The sequence below is a fragment of the Monodelphis domestica genome, chromosome 4, assembly GCF_027887165.1.
Source record: "Monodelphis domestica isolate mMonDom1 chromosome 4, mMonDom1.pri, whole genome shotgun sequence".
Classification (NCBI taxonomy): domain Eukaryota; kingdom Metazoa; phylum Chordata; class Mammalia; order Didelphimorphia; family Didelphidae; genus Monodelphis; species Monodelphis domestica.
In genome coordinates, this window is record NC_077230.1 from 331,094,493 (window position 1) to 331,119,774 (window position 25,282).

The following is a 25,282-nucleotide window of genomic DNA, read 5'->3' on the forward strand; positions in this document are numbered from 1 at the left end:
CAATTCCCTATCCCCCCCAGAAGTACTGGATAAAGGATAAATGAGTAGAAAGGTGTCAATGCAGTTTCTAATAAAGTGATAAAATGAGAAATCCTTGCTTGTTCTATATACATACTCCCTGAATGTTTTGGGGAAGGAGTCCAGAAGCCCTAGTTCTGCCTTCTGAATAAGACTAAAAGAGTGTCACAGAATCATAATCATAAAAAAAAAGCAATCATTATACGAAGTCTAACAGTCTAAATAATTTCACTGCTTCTTTGTACCAATACATACATTTTGAGTTAAACATTTAGCCTAGTCATTGTACTTTACAAATCCTAGATGACTCTAAATATCTCAGAATATGATAGCCCAGGGTGGTACATTGTTCATGTTATCTATCATAGCACAAGAATTGCCTTTGTTATTAAGCTGTGGTAAAATATGAACCTTGGGAACCAGGTTTTGTTATGTTTTGTTTTTAAGGCAAACAAGGTTGTGATTTGATTAGGGTTGCATGGCTAGTAAATATCTGAGGCTGGATTTGAGCTCAGGAAGATGTCTTTTTCACTTCAGGCTTGGCACTGTATCTATCCACTGTGCCACCCAAGTGCTATAATGTTTTAAAAGAAGCGTTGTGAATAGCATAAAGCAAAGTTCATGTATAATTGATTTATGAATCAAAGAAAAGAATAGCTTATTTCTACTTCATGAAAACAGCCATTGTTAGCTTCTATAAAGTTATGAAAGTACCTTTTTATAAAGTAAATTAGTCATCCTTCTCTTGCTGTCTGAATGGGAATTTGACACCTCAAAAATCAGGCCACTAAATGATCAATTTTACCTTTTCTTTTAGTTAGAGAGTTGTTCTATTAAAACAAAAGGACAATTATTTGATAATCATCAAAGAGGTAATAATTTCAACTTCTTTTCCTTGTTTCAGAAATAGGGTCATCCTTGAAATTTTAATAAAATTACACAACAGGGTAGGCCTATTGGTTCATGATGAATTCTGTGTAATCCAGTCTTCTTTAATTCTTAGAAATAATAAAATTCCATGCAAGTCATGTCCAACTCATCACCCAAATCTTGAAAATATTTTGAAGTTTAAAGGAATGGACAGAATGCCAGGACTGAAGTCAGGGAATCACATCTCTCTTTTTTCAAATCTGATTTCAGATATTAGCTGTGTGAACTGGGGCAAGACACTTAAACTTGTTTGCCTCAGTTTCCTTACGTATAAAATGAGCTACAGAAAGAAATGGCAAATAATTCCAGTTTCTTTCCCAAGAACACCTCAAAAGGATTCATAAAGTTTAGGAGACAACTGAAAAAGACTGAATGACAAATCTTTTACTACCACCAATACCCAACATATATACCACAATATACCCGAACATATACACAAAGGCAGAGTATTCTAGGGATGCAAGAAAAAAAATATATATATATACATTTTGCTTACTGTGGCTAAAGACTAGTTTCTTATTTTTTCTCTCACTTCAAACCTACTTTTCAGTCCACTGGGATGCTTTACCTTCTCTTCTGATTGTATTAAAGATGACACACCAGGAAGAAATGAAATTATTTTTGCTCACCCTCTAATCTGTACCATAGAAAAAGCCAAGTCCTATCTCTCTGGAAACTGACTTACACAGATCTATCTCACATTTCTGAGAAGTATGTCATCTCCTTGATATATACACATAAACAAAAGCCATTTCCCAAACACGTAAAACATTGAGCCTTGAGCATAACTGAATTCATCATGATTTTAAGTAATCACATTTCTCAGTCAGCATCCACTCAGTGAAAAAATTGTCCTTTCTAGTACAGAATGTTTCCTTCCACATGGTAAAAATGACCTGAGAACATTTTCATCATTTATTAATTTGCTCATAACAAAAATACCATTTCTGAGAAATTCTTCTAAAGAGTTGTAAGCACTCCAAAAAATCCTAAGAGCATTCATGCTAAAAGAGACCTTAGAGAAAATAATAATGCTTTCATTTTATAGAGAAAGAAATGGCCCCAGAGAGATGAAAACCTTATATATGTTAACATGGGCTATATGCCTAAACCTAGCCTAGCGTCCAGATCTCCTGTTTCCTAGACCCCCTGCCTTTTCTGCAAATCCCTCTTGTTGGCAATTTTCAGTATTTTGTAAAATTTTGATCCTAGTAACACTTGCTCTATAGACATGACCCTTTGAATTTTTATATCATCTTTTTAAAGAAATCACCATGATATGAGGGTAAGAGCAGGATTTGTAACCAGAACATTTGGATTCAAATTCTGGTGTGTCATTTATCCTCCCTGGGCTACTGTTTCCCCATCTGTAAAATGAAGGGTTTGAAGCATGTGATCCCTTGGATTACAGTTTTATATCTAATGACCTAGGAATCTGATGTGCACCATGTAACATTTGTCCTATCTCTGATGCTTGAATGCTCTTGGGCAAATCACTTGTTTCTATCATCATCTGTTTTCTTATATGAAAAATGAGAAGATTGAGCTAGATGGCCTATGAGTATCCTGCCAGCCCCAGTCTAAAATCATCTATGTTCTTAGGTTCATAGATTTTCATTTAGAACCAAAAATAAATGCAATTGGACAAAGCTTTAGATGGCATGCATCATTGTTCCAGTAATAGGTGGGGAAAATGGCAGACCTGAGAGGTTATATGAATCATTAGTGTTATTCAGCTGATCATTGACAACCAGGGATTCCAGGACTTGAGCTCTAGCAGTTTTACTCTCAGGTTAAATCACAGTAAAATATTTTCATTTTTCCTAACCTTCATATACACAAATGTCTCCAAAAGATTAGAGGGCTACAAGAAAACTGGCAGACCCCAAAAGATCACATGGAATATTCTATTACCTACAGGTTCTGTATAAACAACAAAACAGGATGAAAAATATGTCTATTTGCTAAATTTCAGAAACAGAGAATGTAATATAACCTCTTGGGAATTTTCAAAGGGGCAAGGAAAAGAGTCTTGGCTCTAGAGTCAGAAGATGTTTCAGCAAATCAGTCATGTCTGACTCTTTGTGACTTCATTTTGGAGTTTTCTTCAAAAAAATACTGGAGTGATTTCCCATTTCCTTCTTTCACAGATGAGAAAACTGAAGCAAACAGAGTTAAATGCCTTGCCTATGGTTACATAAGTGTCTGAGGCCATATTTGAACTCAGAATAGGTGTCTTCCCAACTTCAGGCCTGTCCTTTTATTCACTGTATCACTTAGGTTTCCAAGTAGAAACTTTCATATTTATTAAGTGTTTTATAAACTTAAAGCATACTATAAATGCTATTATTAGTATTAATAGTAATAGCTGATAGTATTTTTGATCATCATAATAGGAGTAAATATTGTTTTTTATGATTAGCAAAACAAATCATATTACTCCATCTGACTTTCTGCCAAGTAATATATATATATATATATATATATATATTACTCCCCTTACCAACCTTAATCTCCAACCAATGAGAATAATAATAGCTTTCCTCATATTTTCACAAGTTGTTCCCTCTGTCTGGAATATACTCTCTCCACATATGTCATTGTTAACATTCTCTTTCTTTAACCCTCAGCTCAGAAGCCACCATTTGTGAAGTATGCTTTAAGATTCTGGGATGATAGATTTAGGGATGGAAACAACTGTGCAAGCCATTTCTTTCAGCCTCCTTTTGCAGATCAGATTCTGAAGTCCAGACAGGTTAAGTGATTTCCTCCAGTCCATGAAGATGGAAAGCAATAGAGCCAGGATTTGAAACCAAATCCTCTATCTTTAAATCCAGTTTTCTTTCCAGAGTACCATGTGCTGATCCACACCTGTATCCCATGATATAATGAATCTCCCCCTCCTCACACTTATTTTTAACTTATTAATTTATATTTGTTAGTTATACTAAAATACCAGTTAACTCCCTCTTTTATCCCTTGCCCCATTAGGGAAGGCATCATTTGGCAATATATATATATATATATATATTGCCAAATGATGCCTTCCCTAATATATATATATATATATATATATATATACATATAAAACTGTGTTTTACTTATTTCTATTTATCAGTTCTTTTTCTGGAGGTGAACATACATAAATTATTCTTCAAACATTTCTATTGACATATACACATTTTTCTCAACCTCTTTATTTTCCTTCTTCCATTGCCCTCGTATCATTCTACCTTTTTTTCCATTTTTATCAGTGTCTGTGACACCACTTCCCAACAACCATGGGTGATGTTAAATTCCTCCAGGGATGGAATATGTCATACTTCATCTCTGTGACTGTAGGGTTCAGTATTACTTTGGATCCAGAAGGTCCTTAGTGAATCTCTGCTGAATTGAAATGAATCAAAATAGAAGGCAAAGGAATGATGGGGATTCATTTTAACAAAGTCAGAATGGTAGAAATGTAGTAGTAGTCTAAAGGGTGACAGAAGGAGTTTATCTATCTATCTATCTATCTATCTATCTATCTATCTATCTATATTTGTTGCTGCCGTTATTCAGTGATTTCAGATGTGTTCAATTCATTGTGATCCTATTAGGAGACTTGGCAAAGATACTGGTGTGGTTTGCTATTTCCTTCTCCAGCTCATTTTATAGATGAGAAAATTAGGCAAGCAGAGTTAGGTGACTTGTTTAGGGACCCAGAACTAGTAAATGTATGTAGCCAGATTTGAACCCAGGAAGAAGAATCTTTCTGATTCCATGATCAGCATTCTGTCCAGCTGCCCTAATATGCTTATATGTTATATATGTATACATACATATATGTGTATATATGCATATATGAATCTTATGCATTTATACACATACATAATTTGTGTGTATATGTATTGTGTATATGCTTGTGTGTGTGCACACAGATATGCCCTCCTTACATGGAAATTTTAGGAGGAAACATCCAATCTGAGGGAGAAACTGGGGAGGTGTAGGATACTTACAATGTGTGATTTTCAGGGCTGAGGTGAGAGGCAGAATGATGAAGGGTGAAGAGGTGGAGTATTTTAGAGCCTTCTAGAACAAAAGAATATAATTTTTGTTTTATTGATTAGGACTGAAAAAATGTACATGCAAAAACAGATGTCTATATCATTCTGTACCTATAAGTCCATGAACTCTGGACCAGGAAATGGCTGTTACTAATTTGCTCAGTTAATTAGAACTCCTCATAATTGAGGGGAAAGGTCTGAATTCAAATCTCTGCACTTCCAAGTTGGAAAATTTAAGAAAATCAAATCAGAATTAAAATTGTTGGTATCAAGGAATGGAAAGACCCAACACTAGACCTGCAATTCAATGCCTTTCCTTGTCTTTGTAAGTTTTGTGACCTCAGAAAATGACTTAAATTGTTTGATGCTGGGTTTTCTCATTGGGAATGTGAGTTGGCTGTACTATGTAATCTCTGATGTCTACTGTAGCTCTGAATCTCAGGTTCTCTGATCCTAGAACCCCAGGAATGATCCATTTGCACTCTAGCTCCAAATTGATACATAGAGGGTAGTTGCTGAAGTTTACAAAGTGATCTTCAGTTGTATTATTTTTTCTATTATCAATATTCTCTGCTGATGCTAACTTCCTTGTGCACTGATACACAAGGAAGACTAAGGAGGAGGATCTAGAGAAAAGCTTATAAAACCTTTTCATATCCCCATCCCACCCAACCCCAATGTGTCATTGTCATTTGGTCATCTCAGTCCTGGCTGTTACTTGGTGACCCCATTTGAGGTTTCTTCAACCAAAGATCCTCAAGTGTTTTGCCCTTTCCTTCTCCAGTTGATTTAACAAATGAGGAAACTGAGGTAAACAGGGTTAAGTGATTTGTCCAGGGTCACATAGATAGTAAGTATATAAGGCCAGATTTGAATGCAGAGACATGAGTCTCCCTGGAATCATGTCTGGCACTCTATCTACTGTTCTAGCTAGCAAAAAATGTATTCTGTCTCTCTTCATTACTAAATGGTTAATAAGCATTTATGAGGCCTTTGTGCCATGTACTGTACTGAGTGCTGGGGATGCAATAATAGGCAAAAGACAATCTGCCTTTGAGAGGCTCCCCAGCCTTGTTGTATATCATCTATGAAACTGGAAGCTTCCTTAGGGCAGAGGTTATGCCATTTTTAAGTCTTTATATCCCTAAGTCCTAGAATGATCATTTTTTAACTCTTACTTTCCATCTTAGACTCAATACTGTGTATTGGTTCCAAGGCAAAAGAGTGTTAAGTGCTAGACAATGGGGATCAAGTGATCTGCCCAGGGAGACACAGCTAGGAAGTGTCTGAGACAAGATTTCATTTTAGTTTTTTTTTTTTTTTTAATGCTTGAGTGTCCCAAAAGGCATAGTGCTTTTAAAATCTTTAATAGGTTGAGTAGATTAAAGTGGCACTAAGATATTTGGGACACCCTGCATTTGTTGACCTGGATTTCACTGAATGTTTATTGAGAGCTTGCAGAAAAATCATCAGAGACAGCATGGTACAGGGGAATCAATTGTGGTTAAATAGATAAGAAAACTAGTTTTGCCTGGTTGCTCAGCCATATTTTCTCAGTAATGCTGGTCATGTCACTTAAAAACTCTGAACCTCAGTTTCCTTCTCTATGAAATGAGGATAATACCAAATATTTTGTTCACAAGAATAACTCTGTGAAATAGGGTCCCCTATTTCACAGAGTTATTCTTGTGAACAAAATATTTGGTAAACCATACAGTGCAAGAGAAATATATACAATATACAATGATTATGTCTATAGAAAATAAATGAAGCTTGAAAGATATTTGAACTTAACTCTGCTTCTTCCCAACCATTGCTAGGCACAATGAAGAAGTGTCTATAAAATTGAGTCTTAGAAGGGCAGACCTCAAAGAGCTGGGCTATGTTTTTAAAAAGCATAACAGGAAATCCCCAGGCCTAATTTAAATGGAGCTTTTATGCAAAGAAATATAAAGGAAAATAAGCAACATCTCCTTCTGTTTTTTCACCAATTAAGAAGAATCCTCAGAATACAAATCTGCTCTAATTTCCCTACTACACAGTTGGAAAGCATTTTAAGAAACTGAAATTCATATTGGTATTCCACAGGCAGTGAATTGAGTTGTGGGATCGTGGCTTTCCTGTATCCTTTTGCTACTGGTTTTGCAAAGACTCTCTCTACAGACGTAGCATTAAAACTGTGATGTAAGGACTGGCAGACAGTGGAAGGGGAAGGGTCTTTTCATATGAGCAGTATTAGAAGAGGACTGGTCAAAGGGTCCAGGAGTAGGTGTCCCACTGACTTGGCACAGTGCCTGGCACATAGTAAGTGCTTAATAAATGTTGATGGATTGATGGAGAGACTGGGAGGGGTCTGGCAAAAATGGAGGCCAGTGAGTGGAACTTCATGCTAGGGACTGGCTCAGAGACTCAGTATGATATCTAAAATTAGGAAAACAAATTTCAGAGAGTAGTGAGGAAGGAGATCACTGGCAGAGGAACTTGGTTAAGTGGAGAAGCCAATGAATCTGAAGAAGCTTGCTTGCCACAATTGCCATTGTCCTCTTCACCTGGGCAGGTACTGGCCATCTGTCTGTCCTGAGCTAGAGGTCCTCAGACCCAATATTCTTTTTCCTAGGAGCCATAGCAAGAATTAAACAAGCAGCAGGGATTACCTTCCACCAGACCCTCAGCCACCAAACCCAACCCTGTTTTACCAGCTTCAAGGACTAACGTGACACAAAGGGTAAAAAGACGTTGGCAGTAATTCAAACTCAATAATCATAGAGAGAACAGCTAGGTGGTATAGTGGATAAAGGACAAGACTTGGAATCATTTCAAGTTTGGTCTCAGACAATTACTATTTGAATATGGGAAAGTCACTTAACCATGTTTGCCTCGGTTTCCTCATCTGTAAAATGAGCTGGAGAAAGAAATGGCAAACCATTCCAGGATCTTTGCTAAAAAATGGATTACATGACTGAAAAATGACTGAACCGCAACAATCATAGAGTACTACTTAAAGTTTACAAATGTCTTTATATACATTGTTCCTTTTTTATCTTAATAACCATGTGAGATAGGTACTACTATCATATCCATTTTATAGATGTGTAATCTGAGACTAAGAGAACTTAAAACACTTACTCAAAGTCACATATCTAGCAAGCATGTGAGGCAGAATTTGAATGGAGGTCTTCCTGATTCTAAGTCCAAAACTCCATCCACTATAATCAGTTTGTCAACAAGCATTTATTAAGTAACATGTTCCAGGCAGCACAAAAAATACTGTAAATCAACTAAAAACAATTTTTTGGAAGACAGGATACTGCCCTCAATAAGCTAATTTTCCAATAAGAAAATCAACACATAAAAAGGGAGTTAAAAAGGTTGTGGTAGGAGAGGTTCCTGAGTAGGAGCATGGTGATATCGTCTTTAGAATGAGGGATGAATGATCTGGGAGCCTTTTTTTCCCAAATGGAGGTTTTGGGAAATATTTACAATCAGGAGAAAGGGTCTAAAGGTCTGTGTTAGGGGGAAGCTGAGGCATAGTTATGTAGTCTGGAGAATGAGGGCTAACCAGTCACTAGACCAACTAGATGACAGATGGCTTGAAATTAATCTGAAGGAATACCTTGGGGAAATGTTTAATGCCAATTGTAAATGCATGTTGTACCTTCTGCCCCACACTCTCTCTTCCCCTTAAATTTCTGGTACGAATATTTTCTTTATTTTAAACCTTTTTGTATAAATAAATATCTCATGAATAGACTTAAAAAACAAAAGGAGCAGAGACTGAAATGTCAGTGTCAGAAAAACATAGTATATGGTAGGAGTTGGGTGGTAAACTTAAATCCTGGGTCAGAGACAGTTTTCTCTCTGCCCTCTTTATCTAGCCTACTCAGAATAGGCAGCCAAGGACCCTCCAGCGTTCCTCAGAGCCAGAAGGAGGTCAGATGCCTGCAGGTGAGTTCTGTACCTATTGGAGAAAGGAGTACATAGACTTGGATTGCCTGTTCTTCTTCATGGACTATTTCCTGCATATTATTCCTAAGGGAAAAAGTCTGAAAAATCTCAAGAAGAATGAATGGTGCTTACTGGACTGGTGAAGGATTTCCAAATGTGGATTTATAGGTCAGAGCCATGTTCTTCTAATCACTGTGCTTCCCTATGAGCTGGGACTGAAACGGAATAGGATGATGAAGTTTGGGGAAAAGATCTCATAAGGGAAAGTGTATGAGACTTCTCACTTCTAATAATAACAGCAATATAATAAAAATTATAACTAGTATCTATATAGAAATTTAAGTATATTTGTATCATTCAATTTTCACAACTCTGTGAGGTAGATGCTATTATTTTTACTTTTTTTTCATAAAAGGGCAAACTGAGGCCCAGAGAAGTTAAGTAAGTGGCTTACACAGATTTATATAGCTAGTAGCTCTTTGTGGCAGAATTTGATCTCAAGCAGGATTCTGAATTCAGTCTTCCAGATTCCAAGAGCATTACTTTTCCCCCCTGAGATACCCAGTTTGCTTCAGTGAGCAGGTTATATTTTTAATTGTAATATTCTTCCAGTTATGTTTTGGGACTGACTCATAAAGCATCACAATCTCAGAAGAGACAGAATTACCACAAGCTCTCAAAACAAAGATGTGTGTCATGTGTGTTGAGGTCACAGGATTTTGCCAGTGATGACTTCTGAGCAAGAAATAACATAAAATATATCAGTAAGGATAGACATGACCACACAAAGATAAGCTTTATAGAAAGAGTAAGGGATCAGAGATTTATAGTTTAAGGACTACACTGGATATATCCTGAAATAATAAAAGAACCCGAGAAAGATAGCTACTAGCATTTTGAATGCATGTTTAATAGAAGATTTATAGAAGAAGTTCAGGGATAAAAGGGACCACTGAGGTGATTTAATTCAATGTAGATCTGGACATGAATATTTTCTACAACAAATCTGAGCAGTATGGATGGAAGAACAGACTATAAGATAAGAGAAGAAAGATTTTTACATAGACTAGAGATCATCTCTTGAAGGGACCTGCTGAAAGAAAAGCAGAGGAAGGGAAAGAAAAAACTGAGGGTTCTAAGGAAGGAACAGAGGCTTGGAGATCCAACTGACCAGTCACTTCTGACTTGAGGGAAGGAGAGAAGAGAGGTAAATCATCAGAAGCTCAGGAGAAACCAATTCCTTTGAAGATCTACTGTCCTTTCTGAACCCCTGAATACCTCCAATTAAACTCTCTGTGATAGCAGTCTAAAGTCCTCATTGGGGCTGTGGATTAGAACTTTTTTGAAGATAGCCATCCACACATCCTTTCCAAGGATTTCTCTCTCTGTCTATCTCTCCCTTACCTGTTCCTGGACTCCCATATTCAAGTTTAGTCAGTTTAAGAGTAGGGACTAACAAGCAAATGGCAAAAAGTAGGTCAAGGCAGAGAAGCCTTGAACCCCCAGACTTTGGAGGGCCAATATACTAGAGAGGGTAACCATAGGACTTCCCTCTTTACCCACTTTCCTACCTGATATCCTTGTCACTCCTTCCCTGCTTGAACCCCAATAAATCACCTTGTTATTCAAGATTTAGGTCTGGGCCAATCTCTTACCAATTTAGTAGAGAGGATTGAAGATTTGGGGAGGGTCATCCCTGTCATCCCAAAAGGGGGGGGGGTTGACTTCTAAATCTCAGGGATTAAAGATTGCCTGACCCAAGGAATTGACATCTCTCCTTGACAGTTGGGTAGCCCTAAGATCTTGAAAGGGACTGACAGTTGATGTCCCTGGGGGAAGCACAGGCATAAGAAATCTCCTTGCCTCTCAAGGCTTCTGCCTTCCATCTCCCAAAAAACATTCTCTGGGGAAACATAATTCCATTTCAAGGAGACAGGTTTGGCTATCTCCCCCCCCAGAAGGAAGGGAGGAGAAAAAAGGATCTCTTCACTCTCTCAACTCCATTCCCTCTTTCTCCTCATCATCCTTATCCCTTCTCCTAATCCCTGCATCTTCTACTACAAACCTGAACAGTATGGATGGAAGAACAGACTTAAAAATGGAATCATAGAAAAATGTAAAGATGTTCCTCCTGGAATGAACCAGACATCTTTTGGTCCTCAATCGTATGACATTTTCATCATGACTTGGATGAAGACATAGAAAATATGGTTGTCTAATTCGTAGAGATGAGATACTGGGAAGGTTATATGTAACACTGGATATTAGACTTGGCATCTAAGGATCTTGATGGGCAGGGATGATAGTTAAGATGAAACTTCATGAGATTCTATCTGAAGTCCTGCACTTGGGGGAAGCTAGGTAGCACAGTGGATACAGTATTAGTCCTGGAGTCAGTCTCATATCTGAGCTCAGACATTTCCTAGCTGTGTAACCCTGGGTAAGTCACTTAACTCCCATTGCCTAGTCCTTGCCATGTTTCTGTCATAAAATTGATACTAGGACAGAAGGTAAAGGTTTTAATTTAAAATAAAATTTTGTTCTAGTATTCAAAATATTAAGTTTGTAAGTACAGAATTAGTTGGAATGGAAAGTTATTATTAGAGCATGGCTAAAACATGCTTTGTGGAAGAAAGAGCTAGGAACTTTAGAGGTCTACAAACCCAGAGTTGGTCACAAAAACAGTGGGATATAATGGGCAAATGAGCAAATGTGACTTGGCCACATCAATAGAAATATTGCATGGGATTTTGCTACTTTTGGCAAACTAGTGAAGCCTATAGACTCCATCTCAGAATAAAATGTGTAGGACTGTGTAAGAAATGCTAGGTGGCCCAAAGATAGGGCACTGGATCTCCAACCAGAATACCAGAATTCAAACACTTATTAGGTATGTGACCTCAGCACTCTCTCTCTCTCTCTCTCTCTCTCTCTCTCTCTCTCTCTCTCTCTCTCTCTCTCTCTCTCTGTCTCTCTCTCTCTCTCTCTCTCTCTCTCTCTCTCTCTCTCTCTCTCTCTCTCTCTCTCTCTCTCTCTCCCCTTTTTTTTCCTTTTGTAAAATGAGGATAATAGCATCTACCTGGCAGGCTTGTTTTGGGGATCAAATGAGACAAAATTTTTAAAGTGCTTAGTATAGTGCTCAGCATATAGCAGAAGCTTAATAAACACCTCATTTAAAGAGTTATCAACATGTAATGAGAAGGGAAGAAGCATTTATGTAGCATTTATTATTCCCCAGTCACTCTACTGATTTATATTATTTCATTTGATCCTCACAATAACCCTCAGAGATGTGTTATTATTTTTTTCCCTTTTACAGTTGAGAAACTATGGCAAACACAGTTATTAAATATTTGAGGCTGGATTTTAGTGCAGGTATTCCTGATTCCAAGTCTATTATATTAGTCTACCCATTGTACTGCAAGTTGCCTTTTATTTTTTTAAGTTCACTGATGCCTGGTTAAGAATCTTTAATGAGGAAATCTTAGCAGAGTGGATAGAGAGCCAAGCCTAGAGTCAGGATATCTTGGGTTCAAATCTGGACTCAGACACTTTATGGCTTTTTGACCTTGGATAAGTCACTTAACCCCAACTACCTAGCCTTACCTCTCTTCCATCTTCTATCTTCTATCTTCTATATTCTAAGATGTAAGGTAAGGATTTAAAAAAAATCAAAGGCAAGAGAGATACTAATGTCACAACACACTCTGTTCTCCTAAGACCACACTTGTAATACAGTACAGGATCTTTATGTCCATTTTTTAAAATTGAATGCTGGCTGATACATTTTTGGAAAGCAATTAATGTGAATATTTATTGACTGACAGATTGATAGTTTGGAGCCATGTCTAGAGGACAAATGCTTGAAAAGATATTAAATAACACCCCCCAAAGAGATTGTTTGAAGGAACCAGAAATATTTCACCTAGTCTTGATTTGAAGATGAATAGGTAGAATGATAGTGGTCTTGAGACATTCCAAGGGTTGTTATCTCACAGAGAGATTCATTTAATTCACTGTAGACTCAGCCAATTGAATTGATAACAATGGTAGGAATTTACCTGAAGAGTATTTTACTTCTACAGGAAAGAAAACTTCTTAACAAATAGAACTATTCAGAAGTGCAATGGACTTCTTTTAGGGTAGTGAGCTTTCCATCACAAAAGGTAATTAGGGAATGGCTAGATGATGTCCTTGACAAGAACTCTGTGGATTGGCCACTTTTCAGAGGCACTTGGACCACTGAACTCAAATCAAGTCAGTGAAGATTTATTAAGTACAGTTATCCTTTCCACATTGAATGAGTTAGGAGCTTGGCGCCTCCTCCATCTGGAAAATCCACATAAATTTTTTTGGCTGTCCCTTCATACCAAAAAAAAAAGGCCAATTTTTTTCTTTTTTCTTTATGGGATGTTTACAATACTTTATTATGAATTTTGAGCTAGATATTTCATCATAGATTATATAGTTCCTCAACATTTTCCGAGTCATCTGCTGGCCTTTGCGTGCTATCTCTAGTTTCTACAAAACTCTCTCAAAATTCCCATTCAATTTCTGATGCTGACCCACAGAAGGCTGAATCCATGAGAGGGGAAAGTCATGATGTGAAAGGGACACCATGATGAGAATATAAAGAAAATCAAAATCACAGTTTGTGACATCAAAGAGATCACAATCTAATGGAGAGGAGATCTGAAGGAAACAAGTGGTTGGATAGAAGATGCAGAGAGAAGATGTAGAAGGCATTTGGAGAGGGTAATAAAAGCCTCCTACAGTGGTGAAGATTTGAGCTAAAAGAGGTGAAATCGAAGGTATGTTCCAGACATGTGGGATAACTAGTGTGAAAACGTGGCTAGAAGAGATCTAGAGCTGTGTTCCAGAAATTGCAGGCTGGCCAAAGTTATTAAATTGTAGACTATATGAATGAGGTAAGGGTGGGGAAACTAAGTGGCTCAGTGGATGGAGAACCAGTCCTGGAGATGGGAGATCAAATCTGGCCTCAGATACTTCCTAGCTGGGCAAGTCACTTGATCCCCATTACCTAGCCCTTACTGCTCTTCTCTCTTGGAACCAATACACAGTATTGATTCTAAGATGGAAGATAAGGGTTTTGGGGGGAAAGGAGGGGTAATGGAAGACTGGAAAGATAAGAATAATCCAGGGTATGAAGAATTCTGAATAGCAGACAAAAGAGATTATAATTGATTCTAGAGGTAACAAGGAAATGCTGGGGCTATGAGATAAGAGGAGAACCAAGAGAAGGCTGTGTCATGAAACCTGAAGTGAGGAAAATTGCTTATAAATAATCCACAGTATTAAATGCTACAAAGAGGTCAAGAAGAGTCAGGATTGGGGAAAGGCCATTGGATCGACTCAGTTTCCACTGTTTTAAACTATACAATGTCATGTAAAAATGAAATATAGCAATTCAATTAATAAGCATTTATTAATTATTTATAATTATAAATTATATAATTGATATACTTGTTTGCTAATTATTAATTAATCTAAGGCAAGTGCTGTTATATCCTGGAGATAAAAAACACAAAAATAAATGTCTCTGCCCTCAAGAAACTACTATTTGTTACAATGAAATTACATTTCACTATCAGTGGAAATGATTATGGTGGCAATAATGGTGAAGAAGAAAAAAAATTGTTATGATTAGATTCTGCTACACTCTCCTGAAGTTAAATAAACTTTGAGACTTCCAACCTCTATGTCTTTGGTCATAGTATTTATTTTCTTTTCCTGTAATAAAAGACTTCTTACTACCTTTTTAGAGCTAATATTGAATTTTCCCTCTATATTTTCTTTGACCATGACGTCCCATAATGCTTTTTTGGAGCTCTTCTAACACTTTCTCTCAGTATGATCCATACATTTTATGCTCTTTGCCCAACACTCACAAAGAACACCTAGCACCATGTCTTATAATAGGCATCCAATAAACATGTGTTACTCATTTCATTGAATCGGGGCTGCATGACTGTTCACCTTATGTAATCCTGAATTAATTGCTTACAATATGGTGCATATTAAGGCCTGATCTTATGAATCATAGAATTTCAGAGATCTGGAGAGCCTTTGGGACCAGAAAGCCACAAAGCAATGGAATTTTAGTTCTGGAGGAGACCTCAGAGGCTATCTAATCTATATCCCCTCATTTTAGAGTTGAAGAAAATGAGACCCCCAGAGATAGTGATTTTCCCAAGATTGCACATATTTTAAAAAAATGAAAGAACCAGGATTCAGATTCTGATTCAAGTGCTGTTACTTTTCCTAGCCAGCTCACTGCCTCTTCTCCTAGCCGGTGGCTAAATGAGTAGATGAAATGGCATAGCTACAATAGTAGTTTATATAATTCTCAATTAAGCTCCCATGGAAAAGATTCTATTGTAACTAAGATGTTTGCTGTAGCAATCTTTGTGGCAGACAAAGATGATTACACCACTTAAGGAGATATTAAAAACAATGCATCACATGGGATATTCACATCAACTTTTCCCACTACAATGGTGCTGTTAATTCTTAATCAAGCAGGGGAAAAAGGTATTTCTGTATTACTCCTGAGCCATAACATTCATGGAGATAATTTTTTGCAATGTTAGTACTCCACAAATGTGAAATCTGTCTCTAAATAATCTCAAAATATACATATTTTTAAAGACTCTCACAGGATTGTTGAGGGATTTTTGGCACTTTTTCAAGAAGTTTATTATATCAATTTGAGGTTTTAGTTTTAAAAGATTACTCTCTTACAAAAATGAAATATATGGAAATAGGTTTTTGAGTAATAATATATGTATAACCCAGTGAAACTGCTTGTCAATTCTGGGAGGGAAAAAGAGAGAGAGACTGCAAAAATAATGTAATCCTGGGAAAATGTAAAAAAGAAAAACAAAGCTTATTACATCATTAATACTTATAGATTACTCTTTTATCATTTTTTCACTTAGTGAGCCCTAGTAGGAGGTTGTAAAAATAAGAATTATCCTCATTTTTTAGATAAAGAAGTAGCCGATTAAATAGGTGAAATTTGACTTGCTTATACTTAAACATTATATGGGCTGTCTTGAACCTACAACTTGTGACACTGAAACAATGCTATTTCCACTATAACTTAAAGTCTTAATATGGATTATTCTATCTTATTTCTAAGAAATTGGAAAAATTAAGTGTAATATGACTTCCACTGACAGATAAAAATACTACTATGGATGAAATTTTGTGATGACAAGAAATTCCAAAAGGCCTATTATAATTCTATTTCAGGACTATGGAGCTAACTTTAATGGAAAGGGGAAAAGCACATTTTCCCTCAAAGTTTATATCTAAACATTTAGCAAATTTAAATAATATTGCATGGAAAATAAAGCATCTTTGTGAATTATACTGTGAATATCATAAATCAAATATGAAATCCTTTAAATGTTAGTCCAGCATACTTGAAACCTATAATTAAGGATATAAAAAATACTAGCCAACATATATTTAATTTCACTTAAAGATAGAGCAAATAATGTACTCTGTATTGCTGAGAGAAAAAAAAAAAACCCTGAATTCTCAATTTGATGACAGACAATAGAACCTAAAATACCAACCCCTCCCTTTTTGAAGTTCAATACAGGAAATATGTGCTGCAAAAATTTTCCAACTTTATCTAAGTTTTCACTGTGGTTGAATAGAAACTGATAAATGCTATACAAATAAGTTGTATCTGTACTACAGATCCGTTTGAATTACCGAAGCCTTAAGTTTGCTTTTATACCAAGCTAATAACTTTAAAAGGCAGAAAGAATGAATAAAGAGTCTTAATAATGCAATGGGAGATTTTCTTTGCACTTCTCTTTGCTCAGAAGTCATCAAAACTCTTAACACATCATTATCTAATTAATCCTCCCAACAGCCCAGTTGGATATGAAGGTGGCCAGGCTGTTATCTTTATTTTACTGATGATAAAACTGAAGCAGAAAGTTGATTCATGTTTGAGCTTAAGCTTTGCAGAAGAACTAACAAAATGTAGATGAAAGCTTTTAAAATTAAACTATGCAGTCAGCAAATGATGCCAAAGGCAAAGACGACACTTTAGCAACACCAATCTCCAAATATTATCACAGTAAGACACATGCCTGCCTAAGAAGAAAACCTCACTTGCATCTTCTTGAAATTGCTTCCAGCAACTCTGAGACAAATATCTTCAATAAAGATAATCATCTCAGCTACTCACCCTTACCCCAATCTCTGAGCCTTGGGTAAAAGTTGCAAAGAGGCAAATTTATGGTCCATGTCATGGGGATTTGGAGGTGCTTTCTAAAGATTAAAGTTATCTTAAACTGAAAGGGACTGCCTAAGTGAATAGTGGCTCTCTTTTCACTGGAGATCATTTTGCAAAGGCTAGATGACCATTTGTTAGAAATCTGTGGAAATCTATTTCAGGTGTTGGCTAAGCTCAATGCCTTCAGATGCCCCTTCAAAAAACTCTGAAATTCTAGGACCCCATTCTGTTTTTCTAATTCCAGCACAAATATTATCACTTCCTTGAAGCATTCAGTTTTATGGTCCATACCACTTCTCATTCTCCCTTCCAAACCTCTTAGCAATTTGTTTCTCTTATTCAATTCAACTTACACTAAATATTTTTTGGCACAGGACAGTCTTCTAATAATGTGAAGAGATATAAATTTCAAATTAGACAAATTCCCTACTTTCATAGAGAAAAATATTCATAAACACCATTGCTTATATAAAATTATTTTATTATAATGATTTTATTGATCATATTATTGATCATAATTATTTTTTCATCTCACAGTGCATTCATCTAAACATTTCAGTGTTTTTCAATGCATTTTACTTATACAATCTTCATTTTAAATTTCATAACAACCCTATAAGGCAGGTGATACAGTCATTATTATTTAATAAATAAGAAATAGAGAGATTAACTTACTCACCCAGTGTCATTGAGCTGTTAGAATCTGAAGTAGGATTTGACCCTTTCTCCAGACTTGCAGTGCAAAGGTCTTTCTATGACACAAAATCATATAAAAATAGTAGAATTTTGATTATGGGAAAAGAGTTCAACAAACCTCTTTGTTTTAGAGGTGAGGATAATGAGGCACAGAATAAAATTGCTCTGCATATTGGTATAGTTAGTTTATAGAAGGTAGGGTACCAAATATCTTGTCCCACTACAGTCCTTTCCAATCACTACATCTTTTTTTCTTTTTTAAAAAATAAAATATATATGTATTTTATTTGTATTGTACTGCAAAACACACTTCCATATTGGCCATTGGGGTAAGACCACACTCATATATAACCAAACCCCCCAAATAAAACCATAAATACACTAATGTGAAAGATGACTCCAATAGTTCTTTCTCTGGAGGTGACTAGCATTTCGCCATCATAAGTCTTTCAGGATTGTCTCAGATCATTGCATTGCTGAGAGTAGCCAAGTTTTCACAGATAATCATTATACAATATTGTTGTTATTGTGTACAATATTCTCCTAGTTCTGCTCATTTGCTCTGCATCTATTACTGTAGTTTTTTGACGCTTTTTCTTAAATCATCTTGCTTATAATTCCTCATAGCACAATAGTATTCCATCACATGTACAATATGTTCACTCATTCCCCAATTGGTGTATATTATCTTAATTTCCAAATCTTTGCAACTATGAATAGAGCTTCTATAAATACTTTTGTATGAGTAGATTTTTACTCCATTTTTATGATCTCTTTGGGATATAGACCCAGTAGTGGTATTACTGGATCAATGGGTATGCACAGTTTTATATCCCTTTGGGCATAGTTACAAATTTTCATCCAGAATGATTAGATCAGTGTACTACTCCACCTACAATGTATCATTGTCCTAATTTTGCCACACCTCCTCCAACATTTCTCCTTTACTGACATATTGGCCAATCTGATACATGTGAGATGGTACCTCAGAGTTTTTTTTTTTAATTTCCATTTCTCTAATCAAAAGTTATTCAGAACATTTTATATGATTATTGATGGCTTTGATTTTTCATATAAAATATAAAATTGCATATTCATATCCTTTGACCATTTGTCAATTGTGGAATGCCTCAAATTTTATAAATTTGAATTAGTTCTTTATAAATTTGAGAAATTAAACCTTTATGAGAGAAATTTATTAGAAAAACATTTCCCCAATTTGTTGTTTCCTTCAGTCTTGGTTACATTAGTTTTGTTTGTACAAAAGCTTTTTAATTTAATATAATCAAAGTTACTTATTTTAAATATTATATGTTCCCTATTTTTTGTTTGGTTATAAATTTTCCCCTTCTCCAAAGATCTGCCAAGTAAACTATTCTGTGTTCCCCTTATTTAGTTATTATATCACTTTATTTCTAAATCATATATCTCTAAATTCAAGTACTTTTTAAACTTGATTTTCTAGGATTTTCTAAGGATACCATCATATCATCCCCAAGGCATCATAGTTTAGATTCTACATTGCCTATTTTAATTCCTTCAAGTTCTTTTTCCTTCTCTAATTGCTGATAGACTATCTATTACAATATTGATAATAGTGGTGATAATGGACATCCTTGCTTTACTCCAAATCTTATTGGGAAGGCTTCTAACTTATGCCATTACATGATATACCTGCTGAAGGTTTTAGGTAGATACTACTTGTCATTTTAAGGAATAAACCATTTATTCCAATCTTTTATGATTTTTAATAGGAATGGGTTTATATTTTCTCAAAGGTTTTTTTCTGTATCTATTGAGATAATAATATGATTTCTGTTATTTGGTTATTGGTATGATCAATGATGCTGATAGTTTTCCTAATATTAAACCAGCCCTGCATTCCTGGTGTAAATACTATGTAGTCATAGGGAATGGTCCTTGTGATATAGTGCTGTAGACTTCTTGCTATTATCTTATTTAAAATATTTGCATCTATATTCATTAATGAAATTAACCAATAGCTTTTCTTTGTTATTGCTCTTCCTGGCTTAGGTAACAGTACCATATTTGTTTCATAAAAAGAATTTGATATGATTCCTTATCTGCCTTTTCTCCCAAATAGTTTATGTAGTATTGGGATTCCTTGTTCTTTAAATGTTTGATAGAATTCACTTGTGAATCCATCTGGCCCTGGGGATTTTTTTTCTTAATGAGTTCATTGATAATTTGTTCAATTTCTTTTTCTGAGATGGGATTATTTAAGTATTCAATTTCCTCTTTTGTTAATCTGGGCAATTTGTATTTTTATAAATATTTATTCATTTCACTTATATTGTCAGATTTAGGGGCATATAATTGAGCGAAATAGCTCTTAATGATTGCTTTAATTTCCTCTTCATTGGTGGTGAGTTCACCCATTTCATTTTTGATACTGATTATTTGATTTTCTTTCCTTTATAAAAATCAAATTAATCAATGTTATGATCTGAAAAGGATGAATTTTTTTATTTTTATTTTTTTGCATTTGATTGTGAAGATTTTATGTCCTAATAATACATGGTCAATTTTTGTGCAGGAGCCATGCACTGATGAAAAGAAGGTATATACCATTCTATTTCCATTCAGTTGTCTCCAGAGATCTACTAGTTCTCCCCTTTCTAAGATTTCATTCACTGCTTTTACTGCTTTCTTGTTTATTTTTTGGTTTGATTTATCTAGATCTGAAAGTTGGAAGATGAGGTCCCTGATTAGTATACGTTTACCGTCTATTTCCTCCTGATATTAATTTAATTTCTCCTTTTAAAATTTGGAGGCTATATCATTTGATGCATATATGTTTAGTATTAATATTACTTCATTGTTTATTTCCTTCTTCATCTCTTTTTATCAGATTTATTTTTGCTTTACCTTTGTCTGAGGTCATGATTGCTACTCCGGCTTTTCCTTTACTTCAGATGATGCACAATAAATTATAACCGAGTTTCTTTCTTTTACTATGTGTATGTCACCCTGTCTCTAATCCATTTCTTATAAACAATATAGATTAGATATCTGGTTTTTAATCTACTCTGCTATCCACTTCTGTTTTATGGGTGAGTTCATTCCATTAACATTCTTTGTTATGATTACTGTATACTCTCCTTTATCTTATTTTCCCCTTTCAAATTTCCTCTTTTTCCTTTCTCTCTGTCCCTTCTCACTGGTATTTTTCTTTTTATTACCCCCCCTTCTTCCCCTTCCCTCCTATTACCACTCCCCTTCCCTTGTCTTTTTCCCCTCCTATTTCTCTATAGGGCAAAATAGGATTCTACACCCAAATGATTATAGTTGTTATTCTCTCTCTGATCCAGTTACAATAAGAGTAAGGTTTAAGCCTTGCCTGTCACCACCCTTCCCCCCCCCCCACTGCAATAATTTTTCCTTCCTCTTTAGGTGAGATAATTTATCTTATTCCATCTCTCCCCTTTCCTCTCAGTACAATCCTCTTATTCACCTCTTGATTTTTTTTCACATATGATATCATCCTAATCAGACTACTTCCATACCCTCTGTCTATGTATACTCTTTCTAACTGCTCTACTACTGATCAAAAATTTTAAGAATTAGAAATATCCTTATACATTTAAACCTTAAATTTTCTTTTTCTTACTTACCATCAAATTATCCTTAAAGTTTACAAAATATTTTTATTCTCATTTCCATGTTAGCCCTTTAAATTTTCCATTTAAATCACTCAACATTTATATTTAAGTTCCTTCAAAGTAGGAACTGCTGGTCTTCTTATCATTATCTTACAAATGAGGAAAATGAGGCTTATAGATGTTTCATGAAAAATCCACAGTCTAACAACTAGTAGGTGTTAGGAGTGGGACCCCAGGATATTCTGACTTCAAGTACTATGATCTTTAGCAAGTATGAATTTAGCACAGGTTATAATGTTGAACACTCACCATCAGCTGAAATGCCAAAACATTAAATTTAGCTTTTTTGGCCTTCAATATTTCCTCCCCTTGTCATCCTTCCTCCATCAACTAATTATCACTTAGCAAGTATTTATGAAGACTCCACTTTGTTCCAGGAATTGTGAATCTAAATACATATAAGCAATAAAATAGCTCTAATTTACAAGGGCTTTATATTTTACTGAGAAAGACAGCAAATATAAAGCATTCATTCATATAGTTAGCATTTGTAAAGCACCTACTAGTGGCAGATATTGTGCTAATCATGGGATTACAAAGAAAGGAATAAGTCCTACTGTGAGCAAAGAGCTCAGTCTGATGGGGGAGACAACATGAAAACCATTATCCACAAAAAAGATATATATTCATATATGTGCGTGTATGTATGCATATGTGTTATATACAGACCAAATGGGAGATAATTAACAGAGAGAAAGAGTTTGCATTAAAGAGAATCAGGAAAGACATTTCTAAGAAGTGTGATTTTTATATGAGAATTGAAAGAATTCAGGGAATCCAGGAAGCAGAGATGAAGAGGAAAAGAATTCCAAGAATGGAAGGATCCAGGGAAAATGCCTTGAGTCAGGAGTGGGTGTGTTATATACAAGTAATAGCAAGGTGTCCAGGATGTATGGAGGGAAGAGTAAGGAGAAAGTAAAGCATAAGAACACTAAAAAGGTGGAATGGAAGATATGAAGCTCTAGACATTTATAAAGAAAATAGCATAAATACAAATAAACAAGTAGGTAAATACAAGGCACTTTAAGAGAGGACAGCAATAGCAGTTAGGAGGAAATAGGAAAGATTTCATGTAAAAAGTATTGCCTGAGCCACAAATATTGTTCTATAAATTGGAAGTGAGAAAGGAATACATTCCAAGATGGACGAATTGTCAGTGAAAAGGCATAAAGGAGTGAGATTATCATGTGAGGCATAAAGATGTCATTATAATAGAATAAGGGAGAAGTACAATATCCAATGAGATTGGAAAGATACATGGGGATCAGATTGCAAAGGTTTGTTTGTTTGTTTGTTTGTTTTGATGAGCAGAGGACCTTTTAATGGATTGGAAGAAAAAATATAGAGCCACTGGATTTCAATAGATACATCACAGAGTAAGATCTACACTTAAGATAAATCAATTTGGAAACAGTATGTAGGATGGACTGGGGTTGTGAGAGATATGGGGAAGAATTGCCATTTGGGGGCTATTTCAATAGTCTAGGAGAGGCAATGTGGACCTAAATATAGGTGGATCTTGTATGAGCAGAGAGAAGCCCTCAAATTTGAGAGATATTATGAACATACACCACCAAGATTTGATATCTGTCTGTATATATTGAATGAGGCAAAATGAGGTGTTGTGGACCACACCAACATTATGAATCTATGAGACTGAAAAAACGATGGTGCCTGTGATGGAAATAGGGAAATTTGGAGGAGGGTCATTTTTGTGGGAAAGATGAGTTCAGCTTTGGACAGGTCAATTTTGAGGTGTCTCAGTGACATCCTTTTCCAAATATGTAGTAGGCAATGGAGAATGGAGGATGGAAATTGAAGGGAGAGACCAGGGCTAGATATATAAATCTGGAAGTCACCTGCAGAGACATCATAATTAAACCTATGGGAGTTTATGATGTTAGCAAGAAAGTGTTTAGAGGAAGAAGAGAAGACCTAGGACAGATTTTGGGGAAACACTCACAGTTTGGGGATGGGATAGTCAGAAAGAAGAAGGAATAAGTGGTAAGGATAGTAGATCTAGGAGAGAATTGTGTCACAAAACCCAGGGAAGGAAGATTATCCAGCAGGAAAAGGTAGTTAATAGTGATTTTAAAAAACCAGCAGATTGGTAAATAGTAATGAAGAATGGTGTAAATCCATCAGATCTCATGAAATTACGAGCCTCTTGGCAAATTTGGAGGAAGTTTCCGTTGAGTGAACATCAGAGGCCAGATTGCAAAGAGCAAAGCAGTGTGTGAAAGGAAAAGTGGAAGATATGAATGCAAACAGTTTTTTCAAGAAATGTGCTGCCCCATTTTCCTTGCTCCACTGCCTTCTATTACAAGGCATCCCTTTCCCTCTGGTCCTTTAACCACAGTCCTAGATGCCAATATCCTGGCTTCTCTGCATCTCCAAACCTGTGGCAGAGTATGGTCATTCGGAAATATAAAATAATGATCTGCAGAACATATTCCTGTTAGAAATTAAAGGGAAAAAAAAACAACAGACCCTTCCACACCTCCCTACCACCACACTCCCCCCACCCTCCTCCAATGTATCCCTTTATTGGATAACATTTTTTCCCCATAGGCAGCATTGAAAATTACTTGTGGGAGAAGAGGTATGTCCTTGCCTGGACTGGGGCTGTGTGATTGATCCTGTTTTGTTTTGTTTTTTTAAATCTGGTACAGCTGCCCCCAGGAGCATATGCAGCCCCTTAGTAATTAATTATTTGGCTATGCAAATTTTATTTAGGGCTCTTTTACTTTTCTACTTCCTTCTCTGCCTTCCCCACCATTCTATAGGGATTCTGCATCACCATTGGATAAACTGATTCGTCAGTCAACAAAACCTGTTTTTCATTATATGTTCATGCTGCATGATTGCACTTACGATACAGGCTGCTTTCGGCCAAAGCAAAATAGGCAAGCATAACACTTATATTACGATAAGCCAAACAGAGAGTGTGAAAGTGGGATTTTTGCTGACCCACAGCTGTTTCTGGTTGAGCATTGTGAGTTATGGAGTATCAAGCTCTGAAACCCCAGGGCTGGATCAGATGACAGTAAGGACATATTTCAGGGTGATTGCTGAGTAAAATTCAACTGCGGTGGCTACCCCAGAACTTTGGTTTTTAGCCTTTCCTGGCGGAGACAGTCCAGCGGTAACTTTGGTGAAAGAATGTTCCACTAAAAACTGGAGACATTTTCAAGGAATTTGGACTGCCGGGTTGAGGAGAGAAAATAAATGTGTCTTCCTGTCAGAGTCACATGAGACGGGTGGAAGGGAAGGATCAGTGAACAAAGGAAACCATGAACTCCACAGAGGCAAATAACTTGTCCTTGCTACAAGAGAAAGGAAGAGAACCCAGTGTGGAAGCCCCTTCCCATGGAGATTTACACCAGAAAAGGTGTTCATTGGCCATGCAAAAGGGAAACCACCAAGATTTCAGCCAACCAAAGTGGCCAGCCCTTCTTACACTGTTCAGATGGCGCCAGACTCTGGAGGGGAGTGCTCAGAGGAAGCACAAACGTAGCTTAAGTGGCTTTCAGGTAATGTGATCTTTGGTACTGTCAGTAAAATTAAGGCAAGATGAGACATAAAGACATCTTAAGTGCAGGGAATATGAAGGTAATGACTGCTTATGTTTCTATAGGGTTGTAACATTTATAAAAATGTTTTGCTCAAATTTCCCTGAGGGATAG

The 25,282-nt window shown here is 36.0% G+C and overlaps 1 protein-coding gene across 23 annotated transcripts in view; it reads left to right on the forward strand.

The window, feature by feature from the left end:
* DLG2 (discs large MAGUK scaffold protein 2) overlaps positions 1-25,282 on the forward strand; it is a 2,177,398-nt gene that overhangs the window by 998,884 nt on the left and 1,153,232 nt on the right. The window contains exon 1 of one of the 23 annotated variants that reach the window (XM_056825170.1): positions 24,385-25,129. The exons of the other annotated variants lie outside the window; for them this stretch is intronic. Coding sequence (XP_056681148.1) covers positions 24,890-25,129 — 240 coding nt within the window. The 5' untranslated portion in view covers positions 24,385-24,889. Of the gene's footprint in view, positions 1-24,384; positions 25,130-25,282 lie in introns of those variants that run through there. 23 annotated transcript variants of the gene reach the window in all.